Source organism: Electrona antarctica (genome assembly GCF_951216825.1).
Source record: "Electrona antarctica genome assembly, chromosome: 21".
Classification (NCBI taxonomy): domain Eukaryota; kingdom Metazoa; phylum Chordata; class Actinopteri; order Myctophiformes; family Myctophidae; genus Electrona; species Electrona antarctica.
In genome coordinates, this window is record NC_136802.1 from 25,853,095 (window position 1) to 25,876,445 (window position 23,351).

At 42.9% G+C, this 23,351-nt stretch overlaps 1 protein-coding gene across 1 annotated transcript in view; it reads right to left on the bottom strand.

The window, feature by feature from the left end:
- Positions 1-23,351, bottom strand: part of LOC306914298 (retinal guanylyl cyclase 2-like) — a gene marked incomplete at its 5' end in the record, with an annotated part of 57,445 nt that overhangs the window by 29,000 nt on the left and 5,094 nt on the right. The window contains 12 exons of the mRNA XM_079491295.1: positions 104-220; positions 941-1,054; positions 1,929-2,013; positions 2,702-2,786; positions 4,165-4,283; positions 4,821-4,924; positions 5,663-5,794; positions 7,602-7,906; positions 8,309-8,426; positions 8,636-8,815; positions 9,223-9,351; positions 10,133-10,372. Of these exons, the coding sequence (XP_079347421.1) occupies positions 104-220; positions 941-1,054; positions 1,929-2,013; positions 2,702-2,786; positions 4,165-4,283; positions 4,821-4,924; positions 5,663-5,794; positions 7,602-7,906; positions 8,309-8,426; positions 8,636-8,815; positions 9,223-9,351; positions 10,133-10,372 (1,728 nt within the window). The remainder of the gene's footprint in view (positions 1-103; positions 221-940; positions 1,055-1,928; positions 2,014-2,701; positions 2,787-4,164; positions 4,284-4,820; positions 4,925-5,662; positions 5,795-7,601; positions 7,907-8,308; positions 8,427-8,635; positions 8,816-9,222; positions 9,352-10,132; positions 10,373-23,351) is intronic.

Consider the following 23,351-nt stretch of genomic DNA (forward strand, 5'->3'; position numbering starts at 1 on the left):
TATACATGCAGGTCGGTTGCATCGTCTTGATAGGTCACTGGTGATGATTGGTTGATAACATTCGAAGCGGGTGACCCTGGAGGCCGTGTGCCGTCACTCTCACCTCGAAGAGGACCACATTGGAGTTCTCGTGCGTGGGGGGCGTCTCGATGGAGAGGGAAGACAGGCTGTGCTCGAGCTCTGACACGCCGCTGATGGCCCGGCTATCGTCTCCTTTCACCTTTCGCAGACAGGTAGAGGAGGAAAAGTAACTATGAGTACATTTGCTTAAGTACTGTACTGCACTTCAGTACAATTTTGAGGTATTTCTGCTTTCCACGTTCCAATACTTTTACTTCTACTCCACTACATCTCGGATCCAAATGTTGTATACTTTTGCTCTACTTAGTAGAGCAAAAGTATACAAAAAATGTAGTAGAGTCTACTACATTTATTTGAAAACGTTAGTTACGTACGTAGATTTATTTTAGATTATTATTACAAAACATATACATTAGCCACTTCAGCCCTATATAAAGTACATTTCACCCATTTGAAATTACGCAGAATGTCCCATTTCACAAGTTTTCAAATGTGTAAAATGTACAAAAATCCTGTACAGCCATTTTCAAATAGCTTAAGTATAATATACTTACATACATTAGCCATTTCAGCCCTGTACATTACAGTGGCTATTAATGTATGTTTTGAAATTATACTTATAAATACATTCGGGTTAAATCCACGCACTGTCAGGCACGCAAACTTCTAGTAATCTACAAAGTAACAAGTAACTAAAGTTTTTTGAATTATTGCATTGTAGTAAAAAGTACTATATTTGCCTCTGCGATGTAGTGGAGTAGAAGTAAAAGTATTGCAAATCTGAAATAGTTCAGTAAAGTGAAAACAAAGACCTCAGAATTGCAATTAAGTGCAGTACTTGAGTACACGTACTGCGTACACGCTTCAGCAGGAGCGAGGTGAATTTAGCTTTCCACCACTGGCTAGTAATGCGACCGTCGTACAGTGACTGTACAAACGGCAAGACGGTCAGTTGGTGCACTGTGCACTGACCCTGGTGTAAAGCATTGAGAACAGAACACAGTGCACTGACCCTGTAAAGCATTGGGAGTAGAACACAGTGCACTGACCCTGGTGTAAAGCATTGAGAACAGAACACAGTGCACTGACCCTGGTGTAAAGCACTGGGAACAGAACACAGTGCACTGACCCTGGTGTAAAGCATTGGGAACAGAACACAGTGCACTGACCCTGGTGTAAAGCATTGAGAACAGAACACAGTGCACTGACCCTGGTGTAAAGCATTGAGAACAGAACACAGTGCACTGACCCTGGTGTAAAGTATTGGGAACAGAACACAGTGCACTGACCCTGGTGTAAAGCATTGGGAACAGAACACAGTGCACTGACCCTGGTGTAAAGCACTGGGAGCAGAACACAGTGCACTGACCCTGGTGTAAAGCATTGAGAACAGAACACAGTGCACTGACCCTGGTGTAAAGCATTGAGAACAGAACACAGTGCACTGACCCTGGTGTAAAGCGTTGGGAACAGAACACAGTGCACTGACCCTGGTGTAAAGCGTTGGGAACAGAACACAGTGCACTGACCCTGGTGTAAAGCATTGGGAACAGAAACAGTGCACTGACCCTGGTGTAAAGCATTGGGAACAGAACACAGTGCACTGACCCTGGTGTAAAGCACTGGGAGCAGAACACAGTGCACTGACCCTGGTGTAAAGCATTGAGAACAGAACACAGTGCACTGACCCTGGTGTAAAGCATTGGGAACAGAACACAGTGCACTGACCCTGGTGTAAAGCACTGGGAGCAGAACACAGTGCACTGACCCTGGTGTAAAGCGTTGGGAACAGAAACAGTGCACTGACCCTGGTGTAAAGCACTGGGAGCAGAACACAGTGCACTGACCCTGTAAAGTGCTGGGTGGATGAAGGTGACGTCGGCCAGCCTCAGCATCATCTTGCTGCGATGCCTCATCTTCCTCAAAGTTCTCCTGCACACAACACCAAAGCAAATTTAGATTTTAGTTAATTTTAGTCAAGAGTCTCTTGAGTAGTTTTCATTTCGTTTCAGTCACATTTCTGTCACCCGGCCGGAATGTTTTAGTGTTCGTCTAGTTCGTCGACTAAATGTCATAAGATTTTAGTCGACTAAGTCTACAGTTGATTTTGTCGGCTAAATTGTATTTTGGCGGGCCTTGATGCCGTCGTAATGGCTGATTTTACACTTGCTGAAAATAGCCGATCTACAAGCTCACAACACATCGCAGTTGTGAGCTTGTAGATCTGCTCTTTTCAGCATGCAACAGCAAGTGTAAAATGACGTATACTGTATCTCTTGTCCACTAGTCCCTTCCTAACACTTTAGTCTAGTTTTTATTTGTTGCCATTTAGTTTTCGTCTGTGAAAAAAGGTAGTCGATGAAATGTTTTTGTCATAGTTATAGTCTTAGTGGTTCTCAAACTTTATCATTTATCAAGGATCGTACCATAACTCCGAGAGTGTACAAATGGAACCAGTTTGCTTCCATGTATACATTCTCAGAGTTACAGACCTGTAGGGTCCATTTGGGAAACCCTCATAGGGATGGTTAAAATCCCTAAAGGATCCCAACCATAATGGTTGTCAAAGTGCAGGGTCCAGGGACAGTGGGTGTATGGATACTGGGAGTGGACTGTATACCTGATGCCGTAGATCAGAGTTACAGTTAACACAGCAAACAGCAGCGGCCCAAATATCATCCCAGCGGCCGAGTACATGTCTACACCTGCAGGGGACAACACCGTGGACACGTTTGATGTAGAGGAAAGGTTCAGTTACTGTATAATGTTTTGAGAGACTCATACACTGTGTGTGTGTGTGTGTGTGTGTGTGTGTGTGTGTGTGTGTGTGTGTGTGTGTGTGTGTGTGTGTGTGTGTGTGTGTGTGTGTGTGTGTGTGTGTGTGTGTGTGTGTGTGTGTGTGTGTGTGTGTGTGTGCGCGCGCACACTGTATGTGAGTGTCATACAGGTAGAGAGATTTCAGGTCTCTGTGTCTGTCACAACACACGAATCATCAAATATATACAGACCTGTAAGTGTTTTAATAAGAACCATCGGAACAACTTCAGGACGGGAACCCCTTTTGGTGTTTTAAGCATTATGTTGTACTTAATAAATAACAGATCTACAAGCTCATAGCGTGGCAGCCGGTGCCAAAAATACAATTTGAGCACCATTAATATCAACATAAGTATACAAAAAGTACAAAACTATTTTAGAAGACACATTTTGTAGAATCGGCCTCATGGGTCATTCTAATGGGTTAATATTGAAAAACATCTCCACTGTAGTTAAATGTCACGTATAGCTGTACAGTGGATCGAGTCGAGCGTCGCTATTTAGAATCCAGTGAAAACATTTTGGTTCAGATATATAACGTGTTAAAGATGTGTAATGTGTATGTGTTGGCACGAGCGATCATGTCCAAACAGTGCGGGTGGGCCCTCTGCAGACTAGTGTGTGTGTGTGTGTGTGTGTGTGTGTGTGTGTGTGTGTGTGTGTGTGTGTGTGTGCTGAACTGTTTATGTGTGTAGACTAGAGTACAGTATATCGTCCCCGTAGGCCAGGGCTACTCAACTTAAAGGACAACTTCGGGGTTTTTTTCAACCAAGGTTCATGTTTTAGGTGAGCATTCGAACAATTTTATGGCGATTTCTTTATTATTTTCAAACAATCAATGAAGTCCATTTGTTCAGTACAGTATGTGCTGTGTGCTAGTGTGTGAGTACATTCTTTTTTTCTCTTACATTTTTATCCCACGATTTTGCAACCCATTTATTTTTCACCCAGTGTCAATTATCTAATGTAATCCTGGGCGCAACACTTCCTCTGCCAACCTGGGGAGGGCAGCGGACGGACCTCATGCTTCCTTCAATGCATGAGGAGTCCAAGCTGCTTCTTTTCACCTGACAGGGGGGAGTTTCCCGGGCCAGACGTAGCGCGTGGAAGGAACACGTTATTCAAACCAGTTCCTTTCCCCTCCATCAGGTGCCCCGGCTGTGTGAGAGTACATTTGTACAGTACAGAATGTGCTGAGTGCTATAGTGTGAGAGTGCATACAGTACAGTATGTGCTGTTGTGTATACTATAGTATGAGAGCCTCACCCCCAGTGCAGATGACTCCCTTAGTGAACCAACAGGAGTGGTCCTCGCTGGGTCCGTAGCCACTGGGGAAGTTGATGTGTCTGCCCAGGAACCGCAACTGGTTGAATTCCATATCGATCCTGTTATCAATCAATTCAGTGATGCATTCAATACCAGTTCACAGTAAAGAGTGGTTGGACACTGGTGCGTTTTTCTCCGCTGCGTTTTGCGGATCCGAAAGTAGCAGGCTATAGGCGACTAGCTGTCACCCCACTAGACAGCTGCGGATAACGGATTCAATTGACGCCGCGGTCCGAATAAACTTCAGAGGAAATATTCGGTGGCAGTGTGCAAACATGATTGACAAAGTGAGGTTTTCTTTTTACGTGCTCCGAAATTCGCTCCAATATTCGGCCGAAAAAAACGCACCAGTGTGCAAACACCTTTACTGATATCATTTATGACAAGTAGCTTCTGTTGTTGGCACAGAAGTCTCTTAGGAGCTTCTGAGCATATACTGTATGACACATTCTTCTGTAGTATTTTATAAAGTTACACAACTCTGCAGAAAATGTGGATGGATATGGAAAATATTTAGATTGTTATTGCCACTGTAAGTACAGTTAAGTACAATCAATCGTCATTGCAGTATTGATACTTTTACTTCAGAGACGTACATGTACGTGGGCTTGAGTTCCCAGGACAGTCCATCTGTGTCCAACACCAGGTAGTTGATCATAGCAGCTCCAGATACGCTGGTTCTGACGGGGTGACTGAAACCCTGCAACATGGAAAGTGTACTGTAGACCTATACTTAAGTACAATTTTGAGGTATTTGTATACTTTACTTGACTAAATCAACTGTAGATTTAGTCGACTAAAATCGTATGATATTTTCTAGTCGACTAAAACTAGACTAAAACATTCCAGGTGACTAAAATGTGACTATGAAAACTATGACTAAAACTAAAATAAAAAATTGCTTTCAAAATCAACACTGCTTGGTGTGCCCTCTTGTCGTTTGTTTATTCAGTGCCCTCGGTGCGTTGTCCATAGTTTTAGTCCAAACAAATGACCCTAACGGCTCCATTTGGTTCCATCTCAGAGTTAAATTAACATTGATTTTACAATATAAATTGGTTGGCTCAGAGATAGAAATGCCATTAAATGGGCGTGTGTAGCCTATTGCATCTCAAACTGAGAATCACTGCTAGAGCCGTACAAATGTTCTCTTATGGGGGACCGCGGGCTAATTAGTGTCAATTTGGGGGTCCTTGACGTGAAAAAGTTTGGGAACCACTCTCCGGTGGCGAAATTGGTCCTTTGAGCTATATTATTTCACACGCATCAACGTGTGTAGACCAACGGCAGGTATAGGCTAATGCTATGAACTACCTTTCAATTTGACAGGAAGTTGTGTTGTTTTAACTGGTCGTTCGTAAATAAGCAACTGCGCACACACAAACACACACACACACACACACACACACACACTATATCTCATAATAAATGTGTATACCTGGAATGTGAGGTTGCGTGCGTGTCTGGCCAAGGTCACTCCAGTCAGTCGGTCACCCGACGTCCTCAAGCCCTGCAAGGCGTGTGCCATCAACATGATGGAGTTGTAGATGGTGCCGAACAGAGGAGACACCTGGATGGAACACATATGCCACGGTTAGAATAGTTTGGGATTTTCTGTTTTTTGTTTAGTTTTGTCTTTTTGGGTCTCGAGCTAAAAAGTTTCACTTTAGCTATTGAAAAATAGCAGATCTGCAAGCTCATAGCGTTGCACAGAGTTCCGCGCTTGTAGAGCTGCTGTTTTTGAAAAATCGTGAAAAATGTTGTGTAAATCTTTGTGAACGTGAACTCAAATCTTTGCTTCTGGGGAGGTCCCTGGAACAAAAACATTTCAGATGGGGGTCGGTGGCCAATTACATAAAATAAATTGGGTCCTTGACATGAAAATGTTTGAGAACGACTTACATAGAAACATGGGTTTTTCAGAAAACTGTCAAGATTTAGAAGACATTTGTAGAATCGTCCTCGGGTCTAAAAGGTTTTTTCCGCCAGATGGAAGAGATGCTTGCTGCACAATCACATTTGTTTCACAACGTACGCTGTAGCCCAATAGCTGAAAAAAGAACTTTCCTTTTTTCAAGCTACTTGGCAGGCGATTGGATGGGAGTCATGGGACCGTCTGTCAATCATATTGATGCATCTACATGACGTATAGCAGCTGCGCCAGCAGGAAATTAAACACTAACCCCGCGAACGACAAAAGTGTTAACGAGCACCTGATAGCATTAGGTTCAACACTTTTTTAGAAACACCTTACTATCGTCTTTTATTCTCGAAACCAAGCGAAGGCTTGCTTTCCAGAATAGACAATTTTCAAATTTTCAAGGCGATAGGAAATGTGATTGCAACAGGTGCTTCTCGATGGCGTCACACCCGGTCTTGCCAAGATCCCGCCCCCGTAGCTGCCGATGATTGGACAGTCCCGGTTCAATGGGAATCCCTGAGCGATCCCAGATGGAGGCTGTATTATGAACATGCTAGCCTGGCCTAGCCAGCGTGCTTTCTGGTCTAGAGGGGCGGGTCGCGGCTGAGACTTGCGCTGGAGAATATTGCTTCACCGATCTGAGCCGGGGGCCAAATGCGGCCCCCACCTTCACTTAATGCAACCCGCAGGTTAATATCCGAATACTGATTATTGGTTTCAGCTGTTACAATTCCAAACATGCAAACATGACCTGCTTTAGTAGCTTAATGACTAGTATTAACATTTTATTCTCTTTTTTTATGTCCAATGTATTTGTATTTAAGTCCAAGTATAACTAAATCTAATGCATTTGGGGAAAAAAAATTAAAAAGGCCAAAAAAAGAATTCAGGATTCCAATTCAAAAGTAGCAAAAATTGCCAATCTACAAGCTCAAAACGCTTCGCACCACAAGCTATTTTTGCTACTTTTGTGTGACATAGAATGATGACGTAAAAAAGTTCAATAATTTTTCCCCTCACTGTATATGTTTCTTTTCCCTTTTTACCTCCTTTATGATGAATTCCTGTTCTGTTCTTTGACTATATAGTAGTGTCTATCTGTACGTCTCTAAATGTTTTGATGAATTGAACATGGTGGACCCTCTTGTAAACAAGTGTAATGCTTAATTGGGTCGTCCACTCACAGTTAACAGTCTTTGTATTGAGTTTGTGCTTGAAATGTACTGTAATTCTGCAAACTGTTAATAAATATTTCAATCAATCAATCAATCAATCAATCAATCAAGGTAAGAGTGACCGTAGGCTACATATGCAATGTGGCCCCTTGGAGTGAGTGTGGAAATATAGTGGCCCTCTCCATCATCAAAGTTACCCACTCCTGAGCTATAAACTATACTATACGGCAGCAAATGCCGAATAAAATAATTGAAGACTACAGAATGAATGATCATGATACCTGCTGCGGCCGCAGGTTCTTGGCCACCTCGCCCCGCCGCACGGCGCCCGCGAACGCCTCGTAGAAGGACGTCTCAGGCGAGTCCACGGTCACGGTGAGCACGGCGTCGTAGGCCCTGCGCAGTCGGGCGCTGTCCCTCGGGACGACGTGCGTCACATTGCGGTACGGAAGGCTGTAGAGCAGCGTGTCGTACGGCACGAACGCCAGTGAGCCGTCCTCCGTCATGCCCATGTCGTAGGCCGTCTCCAACAGCTGCCCCTGGAGGGCGCCGCCCAGCAGCACCGAGTGCATGCACAGGATGACCACTAGGGTGGGGCGAGGGGGGGAGAGAGAGAGGGGGGGGGGGGGGGGGTCAGGGGTCATCGACATGTTGGCTTGTGGTGGACATTTTTGTCAAAAGTATTTTTTGGTCACGGACATACAGAAATGATGGACAATATGTTACCGGAAACTAATAGCCTACATTTTGTACACTCAGAGTTAATTGATTTTACAATATAAATTGGGTCCCAGAGATAGAAATCCCATTCAATTTAGGTCTGTCCCGCAAAAATACATTTTAGTCGACTAAAATCTTATATTTAGTCGACTAAAACTAGACTAAGACTAAAACATTCCAGGTGACTAAAATGTGACTAAATGAAAACTATTCAAGAGACTAAATGAATAAAACCAAAATCAACACATAAAACATTCAGGACACTCACAGCGCATGTCTCCCGTCGTGCGGATCTTGTCCAGGGCTGTTTTGACGCCGTGGGGTGTGTTCTCTATGAAAGCCACTGTTCTGACCGGCATGCCGCGACTTCTCAGAGAGTTAGCCAGCTGGATGGGAGACAGCATTGTCATGATCTGTCTGTTGTATGCTAAAGCAATAAGCCACAAGAAGTGTGAGGTTACCTTGTATTTTAGAATGGTGTCTCCAACCCAAGTTTCAGCTCCAACGAGGCAGCTGAGCTGCAGTGTATACTTGATCAAATAAGCATGCATATACCTTTTGTATAATAATTATATGTAAAACATTTTTTTCAAACCTTGGTGGCTGTTTCCACCCAGTGGTCCTCGAAGGAGGAGATGATGCCCACGTGGGCCCACCTGAAGTAGCGCATGAGGTTGACCAGCACCTGGGCCGGCCGGGGCATGGAGTGGGCGAAGGTCGGGTGACTGTGGGTGTCATCCAACTCATCGCCTACACAGCTCCAGGAAAACACAGGCTGGGGAGAGGAGAGGAGAGGAGAGGGGAGGGGAGAGGAGGAGATTAGAGGTAGGGCAGCAGAACAGGGGGAGGAGATGAGAGGAGATGAGAGGAGAGGAGAGGAGAGGAGAGCAAAGGAGTGGAAAGCAGAGAAGAGGAGAGAAGAGGAGAGGAGATCAGAGGAGAGGTAGGACAGCAGAACAGGGGAAGTAGAAAATAGTTTCTTGTTGTCGTTTGCTTTTTACAGTTTATCTATTGACAATGGATGTGACAAATATACAGTTACGCATCACGTTGACTATAGCTCTGCTCCATCCACAGTGGTGCTACTATAACACCACGTGTTGTGCATGCACACACACACACACACACACACACACACACACACACACACACACACACACACACACACACCGCTTACAGTACCTTGTTCCAGTCTTTGCCCACTAGTGATGCAGCATCACAGTATCCAGGGTTGATTGGTCCTATGAAGCCTGATGCCTTGGCATTGAAGCCCAGGTATGCTTCCAGGGCCTTGGACGTCTCACATGGCTCCTGCAGCGCAACAACGGTGACAGTTTACATTGAGCCGAGCGACACAAATAACTGCCGATGTGCCATTCCAACTCTTCACGCTTTCCTGATCTTTGCCTGAAAGTTTTCTGAAAATGCGTGTTTTCCCTGCAAGTTATATTCACTGATGATTAGCCTAATGCTAATTCTACTGCTTTGCAACCGAAGATAAGTGTCCAGCAGAGGCTATTCAGATTCCCTAGATATAACACCTTGGCAAATGCCTCCCTTTGTCACTGACAAAGTTCTGTTTCTGACAATGCACTGACATGTCAAACTAGGGTGTTTTCATTATTCTGAATCCATTCCAAGCATTAGTTTTGCATGAAAAACACTCATTGGGTTAAAAGTGGCCATATAGTTGTCATCACAAATGTGATGGTCGGCACATTGGCATGTGGCTATGGCCGTTTTTAGCTTAATGAGTGTTTTTCGTGCAAAACTAGCGCTTGGAATGGATTAAGAATCATGAAAACTCCCTCGATTGACACGTCACATGCTAATTAATGTAAAATCATAATGAAATTTAGAAAATGTTGCCTTATACAGTAGGTTGTTAATGGTGGCCACATGGATTTGGCCACTGCAGCCCTAGCTAAATCATTAGAGCATGCCCTGGGCTACATCTGTGCAAAATTTGACACGCGAAATATCCCTATGATGGAGAGGGCCACTATATTTCCACACTCATTCAACGTGGGTGTGTGTGTGTGTGTGTGTGTGTGTGTGTGTGTGCGAGTGTGCGTGTGTGTTTCCACACAACCTGCAGTATGGTGTAGTCAAAGGTCTCGGCGTGGGAGAGCGAGGGTTCCCCGTTGATGTGGCTGACAGCCAGCTGGGCCGCCACTCCGGGCAGGGCCTTGGCGAAGAACGGGTCACACTGCCAGGGTCCCACCAGGCCCACCCTGAAGGTGAAGTCCCCCGCACTGACCACGGCGGGGCACGGCAGCACCAGGACCACCAGAGGTAGGGCGATGACCCACAGCACGTCACCCAGGTAGGGCTGCAGTCAACAGTAGTGGAAAAAAAGTACTTGGATGTTTTTTTTTTAAAGATTCGTTTTTGGCTTTTCTGCCTTTTATTGATTGTTTCAACTAAGAATATAGAAAGAGGGGGAGAGAGACGGGGAGAGACATTCAGCGAAGGTTGACATGAACACGACTCGAACACACGACACGCTGTCAGGCCAGAGCCTATATGTGGCATGCACCTGGACCACTAGGCCAGTGGGCGCCCCAAGTACTTGCATGTTGTTGTTTTTGAGCAGTTTTTGAACATTCCAGGTGACTAAAATATGACAAACTAAATGAAGTTTCATTCTAAAGACTATAAAATAAAATTGTGTGTGTGTGTGTGTGTGTGTGTGTGTGTGTGTGTGTGTGTGTGTGTGTGTGTGTGTGTGTGTGTGTGTGTGTGTGTGTGTGTGTGTGTGTGTGTGTGTGTGTGTGTGTGTGTGTGTGTGTGTGTGTGTGTGTGTGTGTGTGTGTGTGTGTGTGTGTGCCCCATAGACTGTGCGTGCGTGCGTGCGCCCCATAGACTGTGCGTGCGTGCGTGCGCATTTCAGCACGGACAGCTGCAGTAGCGCTCTGTGACCCACTGTTGGCTGGCTAGTGCTGTGTGATCTGGGGTCTTAGTCCTATTTAGTCTTCTGAAAAACCTTAGTCTTAGTCACCAAAATGAACACTGCCATATAAGGCCAATGGCCCACTCCAGCCCTGTTTAACACAGTTCAGCGGTGTTGAGAAGACGTACAGTGTATGGCGGCTCAGTCAGCTACAGCAGGATAATCTGCTATGAACCCATAGCCTATATAACTGACTGGATTATAATCCTCTGGTCTTATTCAAGCTGTTGGTTGTAACAGTGACACTACATTATGCAGTATATATGACTTACGCAGTGTCAAGTTCAATGTAAACCACTCGCACACAATCAGCAAAATACCCCAAGTGCTCAGCGGTACTTAATTATGCAATTGTTAAATAATTACCATGCTAATTAACCACGAACATGTAACATAGGTCTGAAAGTCTAGACATACATGATTTGATTCAATTAAGCATGCATGAACAGCCTCGGCTCAGGACGCCCTCTGACAACAAGACATGTTGAAAATGCATGATCATCACTGAAAGTTTAATTTTATTTGAGCCATCGACAGCCTTCCGCAGCTATATGCAATATGGCTATACATTATAGCATATGATTTACTGTAGAACTGAGTGGGCTTAATATGCACTCATCAGCGGTGGAAAGTAACATTAGTTATGTACTGTACTTAAAGGGGCATTCCACTCATTTTCAATATTACTTTCATTAATATGATGTACTTCACCATGTTAATGATTTTTTCAAACCTCCAGTTCTAGGAAACACAGAATGGGGGGACTTTTTTATTATTTCCACAGAACAGCTCTAAGGTATATTAATGACATAGTAAAATGTTGAAAATGAGTGGTATTCCCCTTAAGTACAATTTTGAGGTATTTGTGGTTTACTTGAGTATTTACAATTTACAATATTTACAATATTTACGAGTAGTTCTATATTGCAGTATTGATACTTTTAGTTAAGTAGAACAAGTGAGTAATCTTTCCACCACTGCCACTCGTATATCAAACATTTAAAAACAGTAGGCCTAAGTTAATTTAGGACTATAGTGCCTACCATGCATTGATGAGATGGACACATCGTGTTGAACCCACAGCACAGGAATGATGGGGTCATTTAATGAATCTCATCTCTTCGTTTTTAGTTTTCATCCAAAAAGAGAGTCACGTTCATTCCAGGAGATTGTATATGGAGGAACGGCTTCATTGTAAAAGTAGTCCCTGCAAACTTTGTGACTCGCAGGCGAGGAACTCTCATCATGTGTGCGTTGTAATCCTGTGTGTGTGTGTGTGTGTGTGTGTGTGTGTGTGTGTGTGTGTGTGTGTGTGTGTGTGTGTGTGTGTGTGTGTGTGTGTGTGTGTGTGTGTGTGTGTGTGTGTGTGTGTGTGTGTGTGTGTGTGGGTGTGGGGCACGACCTAGCATACAGTAGGCCTACATGACACCCTATCGGATTATATCTAATCCAATCAATCATGGTTGGTTGGAGAAAGTGTGAGCAGTTTGAATAGACCACGGAACACAACTTGGGAGGAATCCCCATAGACCTTATGCAGACCGTGGCCATCTTGCCATTAAGGTAATGGCAGGGCATGTCTGCAACTATAGCCGCAATTTGCCATTGACATCTGATACATCCAAACAGGAAAGTCCTATCTGATTGTATTAAACGACGTCAAATCTATTCTATCTGCAAAATGTTTAAAAATCCACTGTAGAAATGTTATGAGCTGCTTTTTGTCAAGAAATTCCTTGCAGGTGATTCTTTTTCTAAGTGCCAAAGTTTGGAAGTGCAAAGCAACATCCTGCTGCCTCCTGCATTATGTGCAAATTCAAAACAGGTGGTACGCAGGGCCGTTGAGTGATATCCAACGAGCAGCAAACTCCAACACCTGCAACTGCAAGGAATTTCTTGACAGAAAGTAGCTCATAACAGTGACGAAGCGTTGTAGCAGCGGGCCCTGATGTATTTGGGACAGGCCACGTCCCGATCTTGCAATGCACGCGACTGTGGCTCAGGAGGTAGAGCAGGTCGTCCAATGATCCGTGGGTCAGCGGTTCGAATCCCGGCTCCTCCTGTCTACATGTCGAAGTGTCCTTGGGCAAGACACTGAACCCCAAATTGCTCCCGATGTGCTGGTTGGTACCTTGCATGGCTTCCGCCGCCATCGGTGTATGAATGTGTGTGTGAATGGGTGAATGTAATGCACAATCTATGTAAAGCGCCTTCGATAAAGGCGCTATATAAATGCACCATTTACCATTTACCATTACGCTTCCACCGCCCAATGTTATTTTTTATTTTTACAATTAATCATTCTCTCTTTTCGGAGCAGGCCTGTTTTGCTGTAATTCCCCAAGTGCATGAGTCCGTGACTAATACACTTGATATGTGAAAACAACTGAATTCACTGGCATCTCCTGTTAAAGCTCCACGTAGTAATAGTATACCCATGGTGGAAAGTAATGTTAAGTACATTTTTCTTCAGTACTACTGTACTTAGTACTACATCTCAGAGGCAAATATTGCACTTTTACTCCACAACTAGTTTGTAGATTTATTATTATTACAAAACATATAATTAACCACTTCAGCTCTATATACATTTCAACCACTTGAACATAGCCGATCTACAAGCTCGCAATTGAAATGGGACATTATGCACAACAAAGTACTTTTACTTTTGGTAGCCTACTTTAAGTGCATTTTGATGCCAATACTTTTGTACTACTCAAGTAAATATTGAATTCCAGACTTTTACTTGTAACAGAGTATTTCTATATTGCAGTATTGATACTATTACTTACGCAAATCATGCTTTTTCCACCACTGCACTAGACTGCAAAGTCACAGTATTCACTATTGGAGCCCAATGCAGTTGTTCTATTCTGGTTATGAATCTTCATTCTCCCATCTTGTACTTGTACTCTTGTACAGTACAGTTGTTCTGTTTTGCTTCTGAATCTTTGTACTTGCCACATAGTTGGCAGCCATTCATGTTTTTGCAGTGACTCAAAGTTTCGACAGAAAGTAGTCGGATAGACCAATCAACACAGGAAAAAGAAAATGCATGAAGTGATGTAGTTTTGCCTTCCAACGAACCAGCATTCCATCAAAGTATGTACTGTGTCGTCTGTGGAAGCAGGTTTGATTTACTGATCGTTCCATAACTCTGTCTGCATGGACCAGCTGGGTATAAGGAATGCATGCAGTAGAGTAGATTATATCTGTCTGCAAGAAACCACCTAACTCCAAAATGTTCATTTTTCAGGAAATTAAAACAAAAAGTGGAGTTAGGAGGTTTTTGTCGAAGTGCTTTCTAATACTTTTCTCATATATTTTCTTTTTTTGGATGGAATTTCATTACAGATATCTGGAATTTATCCAGCTATTTTGTTAAACGTACAGCACCGCTCTGACAGCTAGAGGGCAGCAAAGTATGCACAAGCATTCATTTCAGAGTTAATTTCCAACGTTAATCAAGGCACTGACTGACTGAAATTACCCATAGGGAATTTGACATCAATAAGCGAACAAAATAAAAACAGCAGTCAGAAAACAATGAAACAAGCATCATGACAGGGAGAAAAGCATAAACGCAAATAGAAAGCAGCGGTGGTGGGAAAAGTACTCAAATACTATACTTAAGTAAAAGTATCAATACTGCAATATAGAAATACTCTGTTACAAGTACAAGTCCAGAATTCTAAATCTACTTGAGTAAAAGTACAAAAGTATTGGCATCACGTACTTAAAGTACCAAAAGTAAAGTTAGGCCTACTAAACAAAAGGTCCCATTTCAAGTTTTCAAATGTATTAAAAAATCATTTGAAAATAGCCGATCGCGACACATTATGAGCTTGTAGATCGGCTATTTTCAAATTGCCGAAATGTATATGGGGCTGAAGTGGTTAATGTACAGTATATGTTTTGTAATAATCAAAATCTACAAAGTAACTATAAGTAACTACATTTTCCAAATAAATGTAGTGGAGCAAAAGTATAATATTTGGATTCGAGATGTAGTGGAGTAGAAGTAAAAGTATTGTATTGGTGATTGGAAATTCCCAAGTACAAATATCTCGAAATTGCACTTAAGTAAATGTACTTATAGTTACTTTCCACCACTGGAAAGCAGATTGAAGGAGAGTCCAGATGCTTATCATCACCACCATCATCACGTCAGTCTCTTGAGAGGCCATGCATTCACATTCACAACAACTGCACACAGAAGAGAGTGAAGGGATTGCACAACCACGTGTTGTGTGAGTTGTTGCAGATCGAGGGAAACAACACATCACTGTTTGTTTAACAATGTTATTGTCCTTCCTTCGTGGGTCGTTCTCATTGTCCAGCAGTGGTGGAAAGTTTACTTAAAAGTTCTGTACAATTTTGAGGTATTTGTTCTTAATTACTTCCAATTTTCAATACTTTTACTTCTACTCCACCACATCTCAGATCCAAATGTTGTATACTTTTACTCCACTACAGTTATTTAAAAACTTAGTTACTTTGTAGATTATGATTATTACAAAACATACATCACCCACTTTGGACCATTTGAAAATAACCGATCTACAAGCTCACAATGCATCACATTGTGAGCTTGTATAATAATATCTGCTGTTTTCAAAATTGTAAAAGTAGTCCCTGCAAACTTTGTGACTCGCAGGCGAGGGACTCTCATCATGTGTGCGTTGTAATCCTGTGTGTGTGTGGGGCATGACCTACCATACAGTAGGCGTACATGACACCCTATCAATTTGAAAACTTGAAATGAGACTCATTCTGTGTATTTCTATATTGCAGCATTGATACTTTTACTTAAGTAAAAACTACTTTTTAACACATAAAAGAAAGGGTGTGTGTGTGTGTGTGTGTGTGTGGGGGGGGGGGTGTCATGTGTGTCTACTCCTCTATGATGTCATGGAGTTTCAGTTTGGGAGTTTTTTGGGGTGGGGAGCAGTTGAATATAAACTGATGTTCTGCTTGAGGAATGTTCTGTCTGAGGAAGAGCATTGATTTGAAATGGGAACAAGCATTGCGTTCGAAAGGAAGAGCATTGCGCTCGAAACGTCACAGTCAATTTTTTGTGCAAATAAAGGCACTTCACGAGCATCTGAGCCCACAGTGTGCGAGTACCTTCTTTTCTTTATCTGTGCATACTACTACTCACCGCTCAGCACCTGCCCAAGTTGGGATTGGATGTGCATGTCTTTGTACTTTTTTCATGTCATTTCTCAACTTTCTTACTTTGAGTCATCGATCTCTTGAGGTTCATACAACATCACTCTTGTTCCCTTTTCATTCAAGGTCCATTGTTTATTCATTCAGCATTATTTTCTCAGACCCTGCAAGACTTAGACTATGTTGTTGTATTTGAATAAGATTTTGTCCACAATACCATGCTGCATTGATGTTTGTACCATATAGGAGAGATAACAGGCAAACGTTGATCAAAATAACAATTCTTCTACATTCTCTAATTGTGTAGACTTCTTGTAAGTTAAGTGTGAAGATGTTTACGAAAAATGTACCTCATTGAGAGCGTAAGATGAACGGCTCCATTTGGTTTCATTTTACGCTCTCAAGAGTTAAAGGGTCCATTTGGTCCGCCCCGACCACTGGTTGAAAACCACTGCTTTTAACATAGTGTTGAATTATGAAATTTACATGCCGGCTACTTTGTTTCTGCAAAAATAAGTTCAATAATTATCTTCCACCTCTCTTTTTATGATATTCATAAAATATTCATATTCAGGGTTTGAATGATAAAAAAAAAAAAAAAAACATTTTTCTTAACCATCAAGGCCTACTTTCAGTGAAAATAACCGATCTACAAGCTGACGACACGCAACAACACACCACTTTGCGATGTGTTGTGAGCTTGTAGGTCTGCAATTATCAACCACAACTTATGGATATAATCATTATCTTCCACCCCTCTATTTGTCATGTGTATGTTGAGTGAGTCATTTTATGTGTGAGGCCAAAAAACACTTGTTTTATATGATTATTATTATAAGATGACAGTTGTTGCATTCCACGTTTTACAACATTGCCTCATTCAACCAGAGTTTTGTTATAATACTCTCTTTCTGTGTTCTCTCTCCACTATTTCTTCTCTCTCCCATTTCTCCCTCCTCTAGCTGTCTCTCTCTCTCTCTCCCCCCCCCCCCCCCCCCCCTCTCAGTGGTGTAATAAAGTAACTAAGTAGGCCTTATACACGTACTTAAGTACACTTTTGAGTGTCCAAACATTTACTTCCACTCCACTACATCTCAGAGGTAAATATTGTACTTTTACTCCACTACAATTACTAGATAACTGTAGTTACCAGTTAATTTGTAGATTTTGATATTATTCTCTCTAGGACGGTCGTATTCAGATCGTCGCTTCCAGTTCTCCATACAGTACATCTGACCAGCTCGTTGGTGCGTAATGTGGGACGTCCTCGTGATCGAGGATGTCCATGCTGGCTGGCAGTTCTTGATGTCTTTGGCAGTGTCCTGCTAGTCTCATTCTCCTGGCTGCTATTTTCTGGTTCACATTTGGTATTCCTCCATACAGAATCTTGTTGAATTATTATCTCTGTCTCTGTCTCTGTCTCTGTCTCTGTCTCTCTCTCTCGCTGTCTCTGTCTCTGTCTCTGTCTCTGTCTCTGTCTCTGTCTCTGTCTCTGTCTCTGTCTCTGTCTCTGTCTCTGTCTCTGTCTCTGTCTCTGTCTCTGTCTCTCTCTCTCTCTCTCTCGCTCTCTCTCTCGCTCTCTCTTTGTCTCTCTCTCTGGTTCTTGTTCTCTAGTGGTCAGTCAGAGGCAGAGCCAAGACAAACAGGTCCAGATGTGTGCTGGTTCCAGCTAGACCTGCTGTCTCCAATACAGCGTAACACTATATTCCTAGTCTGATCCCTGCCCTTTCCCTGTTTGAGAATAACGGAAACAAATTAAGCTCCCTGTTTGGCCACTAGGCTCTGCATGCTGCCCTTGCTGAGTCCTTGATTGACAGCCCAGGTTCAGTGTGCTGCGAGCTGTTGGCCTAATGACTTATTGGACTATTTAAGAATGTCAGTGTTTGCTCTCTGTGCTGGATCATTGTATTGTCACGTTGTGTGTTTTCATATAAAAGCATATAAGTATGCGGACGTCTCTGACGTTTATAACAAACCAAACTGTTTGAAAATCGGTTGAAAATTGAGCAAGTTATGGTTATAGTACATCGCTCTCCATTGGCCAGCAGCGCGGGTGAGCCATCTAGCCTTTCTTATATATCTATGGTTTCCAGGTCCTGTTTATGTGAGGTCACGGTGTAGTGTACATTATTTTGTGTTTTAAGTTAAGTAAACTGTTAAGTAAACTGTTATTTTGTTCTCCCGAGTTCTGCATTTGGGTCCAAAACACATTCCGGCGTCCTAACAGCCTCACACCCTTCAATACACTTTGACTAACCTTCATACATCATCTCGCTGCACCCTGGAAAATGCACTCGCTTTCTCTCCATTCTCTTTACTAACTCAGATTAATCTAATCTGTCCCCCTTATCATTGCTCTATTCCAACACTAGTTGTAATCGGTGGTGGACAGTCAGTAACAAAGTACATTTGCTTGAGTAGTATTAGTACAATGTGTGTACTTTTGACTCCACTACCTTTCTATGAAGGGGAAACGTTTAGCCTTCATTATGAATTAAGACCTATTTCAAATGAAGTTGGGAAATATATAGCAGATCTGCAAACTCACGTCTCATGATGATGGCATACGTCTTGAGTGTGCATATCTGTTAGTTAAGTGTCAGGAGTAAAAATGTCTAAATTTCCGTACCTTCATGATGCCCAGTGACACAGAAGTTGCTGGGCAAAACAGGATAGAGTCTGCAACACTGGTAAGGATACTCGGCTCCACTGGTTTCATTCATGATTCAATAATGAATGAATTAAGGGATGACTGGAATAGTGATTCCCTCTGCGTAAGCCAAGAAAGGGTCCCTACCGCTGCAAATTATTACAAATATCCATCCATTGTGTATGGGAGGGCGATTTCTATCTAAGTATTAGAATAGTGTTACAAAGCCTATACGGTTTGCTTGAGATCTAGACAGGGGCAGTTGAGAAATGCCAAACAGAGCGGTAATGGCGTTGGGCTCAATAAGTGTCCCAGTTAATACTGTGAGAGTCTCAAAGATTTCAGTCCAAAATGAACATGACCAGAACATATGTGCGTGCGTGAGGAAACGCATGGTTTTCCATTAGTGGGGCCAAGGTGGAGAAGGTCTGTAAGGTCAAAGTGTCTTTAAACGGATTCCAAATTTGTAGAGAGGACTTAACTATTAGGCCTATAATAGGGAAGAGGAGCAGTTGAGAGGGCAATACCAAAGCGGTCAGAGATACGGATCTTGAGGAAAAAGCCAGGAAGGGTTCCATTTGTAAGAAAAAACTATAATTAAATATGAGAGATCACATCTACAAGCTCACAATGCGTGAGGTGAGCCTTTGGGAGCTTGTGAGCTGTATCTGCTATTTTCACTGTTTCGGAAGTTTTTTATTTCTTTCCACAGTTGCTGACAAAATGTTGACAAATTTGGAACAAACACATTCTTTCTCCATTACAACTAAGCAATATAGGAATACTTTTTCCACTGATCGGAATCATGGTCCAATGTTTCCCCGGTACTTTCTTTCTGTACCATATGAGTTCATTATGTGCCTGGTGAAGTTAGTAGGGTTCAGCTGCAGGTTATTGTCCCCATCATGTCTAAATGCTCTGCTTATATGCGGGTGATGACAGCCCCTAACATAAAGGAGACTTTGAATGGTCAGCGAACCAGCGTCCAGTTCCGTGAATGGCAGTTATCTTTATGAAATGGGCACTTAAACAGGCTCATTCTCAAGACAGGCTGGCACCACCACTGTGTGCCTGTAGAACTAGAACCGATAGAAGGGAGGGAGTCAACCTGGGGGGACGAGATTTAGGCTTCCGCTTCAACGATCGCTATAGGAGTCAAGTCAATTTGACTGATTATTATTATTTATTTGTTCTGGTGTGTGTGTGTGTGTGTGTGTGTGTGTGTGTGTGTGTGTGTGTGTGTGTGTGTGTGTGTGTGTGTGTGTGTGTGTGTGTGTGTGTGTGTGTGTGTGTGTGTGTGTGTGTGTGTGTGTGTGTGTGTGTGTGTGTGTGTGTGTGTGTGTGTGTGTGTGTGTGTGTGTGTGTGTGTCACATGTAAATCATAATATATATGGAAACATGAGAGCTAGAAGATGGAAGGAGAGATAGACAGCAATAATTGAAAGTGAGAAAGAGAGAGTTGGCAAAAGCCCAGGCTCATTCTGCATAAAATAAAAGATATATACTAAGTAAAACTATCAATACCGTCATGTAGAAATTCTAGACTTAAAGTAGGCTACTAAAAGAGAATGTACGTATTATGCAGAAGGAGAAAGACCACCATCCATTACATCTGAATAATACATTATGTTCTCAAGGATGGAGAAAAGCGAAGGTCTTCCCCCAAAACATTTAATAGTAAGATTTTTCCTATTTTTATGAATGGTAAGTTTAGCTTGTCTTGGCTTTTTTTTTAGCATGACCCCTCATTTCACTATTAAACTGAAGTTGAGAAATCTTTCCTGATTGGATGAAATTGGAAACCCACATGAAAATATACAGTATTCTCTAAACGCTAATCTCCGGCACCGTTAACCCGGTCGATGCCAAATTTTGCACACACACTCCCTGGATGCCAACAATGAACCTCTGCCCCACATTTTCCAGAACGGCCTGTTATAGCGCCACCAGGAGGCCGACCTTTGAAAAACACATTTTTTGATATTACTCCTCCAGATTCTGTCCAAACATCCCGCAAATCGCTACATATCTCTATAGTCATGTGTTCAAGACGGATCTGTCCGATATTTCAGATTGGCTTTCAAAGTTGGCAGGATTGGCCCCGTTTTGAACAAAAAGCCTCAAATCATGAACGCAGCGTGCAATTTACGTGAAATCTTTCACGGGCTGTCCATGCTGAGGAATATATCCCACCCTTTTCACATTGGCCAACAGGTGGATTTTTGCTAAACACATTTTTGGAACAAAATGCCTCAAATCATCCTTTTGCCATCCAAGGCGTAAGAAGAAATGGCACCCTTTTCACATTGGCCTATTATAGCGCCACCAGGAGGCCACAACCTGACCTGCCCTGGTGGAGACCTGTGCCCAGAGGGGCACTTTATCTAGTTTACACACTGGTTTGCAGTACATCAACATCAACTGTGCACTGCCTGCCCTGCAGCAATACAATTGTAACTGGTCATGCTAGTTGCTAGGCTGTTATGTAGCTTTTGTCGCAGCTTTTCCCCTATATTTAATTGAAGGGCTGATGAACAACGGAGTAAGAGAATCCATGGTGGAATAAAGTTTGGTAGACTTGGAAAGAGACAGAGAGAGAGAGAGAGGAAGCTGGAGGATAAATGAGGTGCCCGTGGGAACATTTAGGGCCCAAAATAGTAACACTTGACCTCAGGTTATCGCCCGTTGCTTTTACTGTGGGCTTGTGGCACTGTAGTAGCAGAAACAACAGGAGGAGGGGGAAGGATTAAGCCAGATGTATACATGGTCATTCGCTGGTGTAACGGTCCAGAAACAGTCGATCTATAAGCTCACAACGTGTCACATTCTCGACGCATTGCTGTGAGCTTGTCGTTTAGCCATGTCTGGTCCGTATTATGACGGAGCATAAATTGAGGAATTCCTCAGAGTAGCCTATACTGTAGTCGATCTGTTCCAACTGTAACACAATGTCAGAATGCTAGAGTCTGTGCGTGCGCCTCCCAAAGGTCCTACACCGCCAGGGAGCTGCCGTTTCGGTTCACAAAAATATTTCACGATCAAGGACCACACCACCAAATAAAGACATTTATTAACTAAAAGAAGAATGCATGAAACGATGAAGGAAACTGATAATGAACAGAACGAAGATAGTCTGGCCATCCAGCTGGTCATCGGGTAATTTAAGCCGAGGTGGGGAGACATCAGGGATCCGCCGTAGCTCCCGGGCACGACGAACCCGAACCTCCCTTAGGGACCTGTAAAAAGGAGAGGTTGGAGAGTAGGATGAGACTTAGGGTGGGGGGAAGGGATGACGAAAGTTAAAACAGAGGGAGAACCGTGGGTTGGATGGGCTTTTATATACGGGTGGATGTGACCCGATTGGAGGTGGCTTGATAGGAGGTGGAGGTAGCTGGATTAGAGGTGTGGTCCTGCTCCTGAACTTCAGCTATGAAAATGTTCCTGAAAGTATACTCATCAAATTATGTCCGTACACGGACAAACATGTCCGTGGCAAAGAGGTGTCAAATTTTAGACCACACCATCATAATGTTCTTATTTTGAACATAAGACCCGTATTACTGAATGTCAAGTCTCCAGGTTTTCTACGACACTGGTTTTCTTCGATATTATGAGTCCAACTAGTACTAGTGGTTCTCAAATGTTTTATTTACAAGGACCACCTTTGCTCTGAGAGTGTTGAACCCGCAAGGGTCCATTTGGTTCCATTTGAACACTCAGAGTTACAGACTTGTTATGGTCATTCGGGGTCATTCTCTTTATGCTTTTCTGGTAATATTACTGTCCGCTCATTTTTCATGTACGTGGCAAACATGGAATTTTGACAAAAATGTCCGCCACAAGCCAACATGGAGTCGACCTCATTTTCAACAAACACTATCAAATATTATTTTACCCTTCCCCCACCAACACAAACAGTGTTTTCAGCCCAGTGTTGTGCCACCTTCAAATAAGGCATTACCATGGCGCTTATCCAAATAAATGTTTGAACAGAACCAACATGTACGTACTGTATGTAAATGCCAGTGGTGGAAAGTATACTGTGCTTTATAATATTGTAGTACACTATGAGGTATTTATTACTTTACTTTGTTTCTATTTTTCAATGCTTTGTACTTCTACTCCTCCACTACGTCTCAAAGGCAAATACTACGCTCGAGTACAAAACAATTTTTTGTGTACTTATGGTGAATTAAGTAATGCAGATGTTTAACAATAATGTAACTCTTGAGAGCGTAAAATGAAACCAAATGGACTTGTGAGGGTCCATTTGGTTTCATTTCACACTCTCAAGAGTTAAAGATTTATATAAGGGTCCATTTGGTTACCAACTCTCCATCTAGCTGGGGAACACCTGGAACCCCCTCAAGGGCCACTGGTGGTCCCCGGACCACTGGTTGAAAACCACTGCGGTACATGCGGTATAGTAGTACTCAGTGAAGAGCAAGAGTTATGGCGTTGGGAGTTGGACCCCAGACGAAGTGATCGGCCATCTGTGTGAGTTACGCAACTCACATCTGGAATATCCTCTCTCTC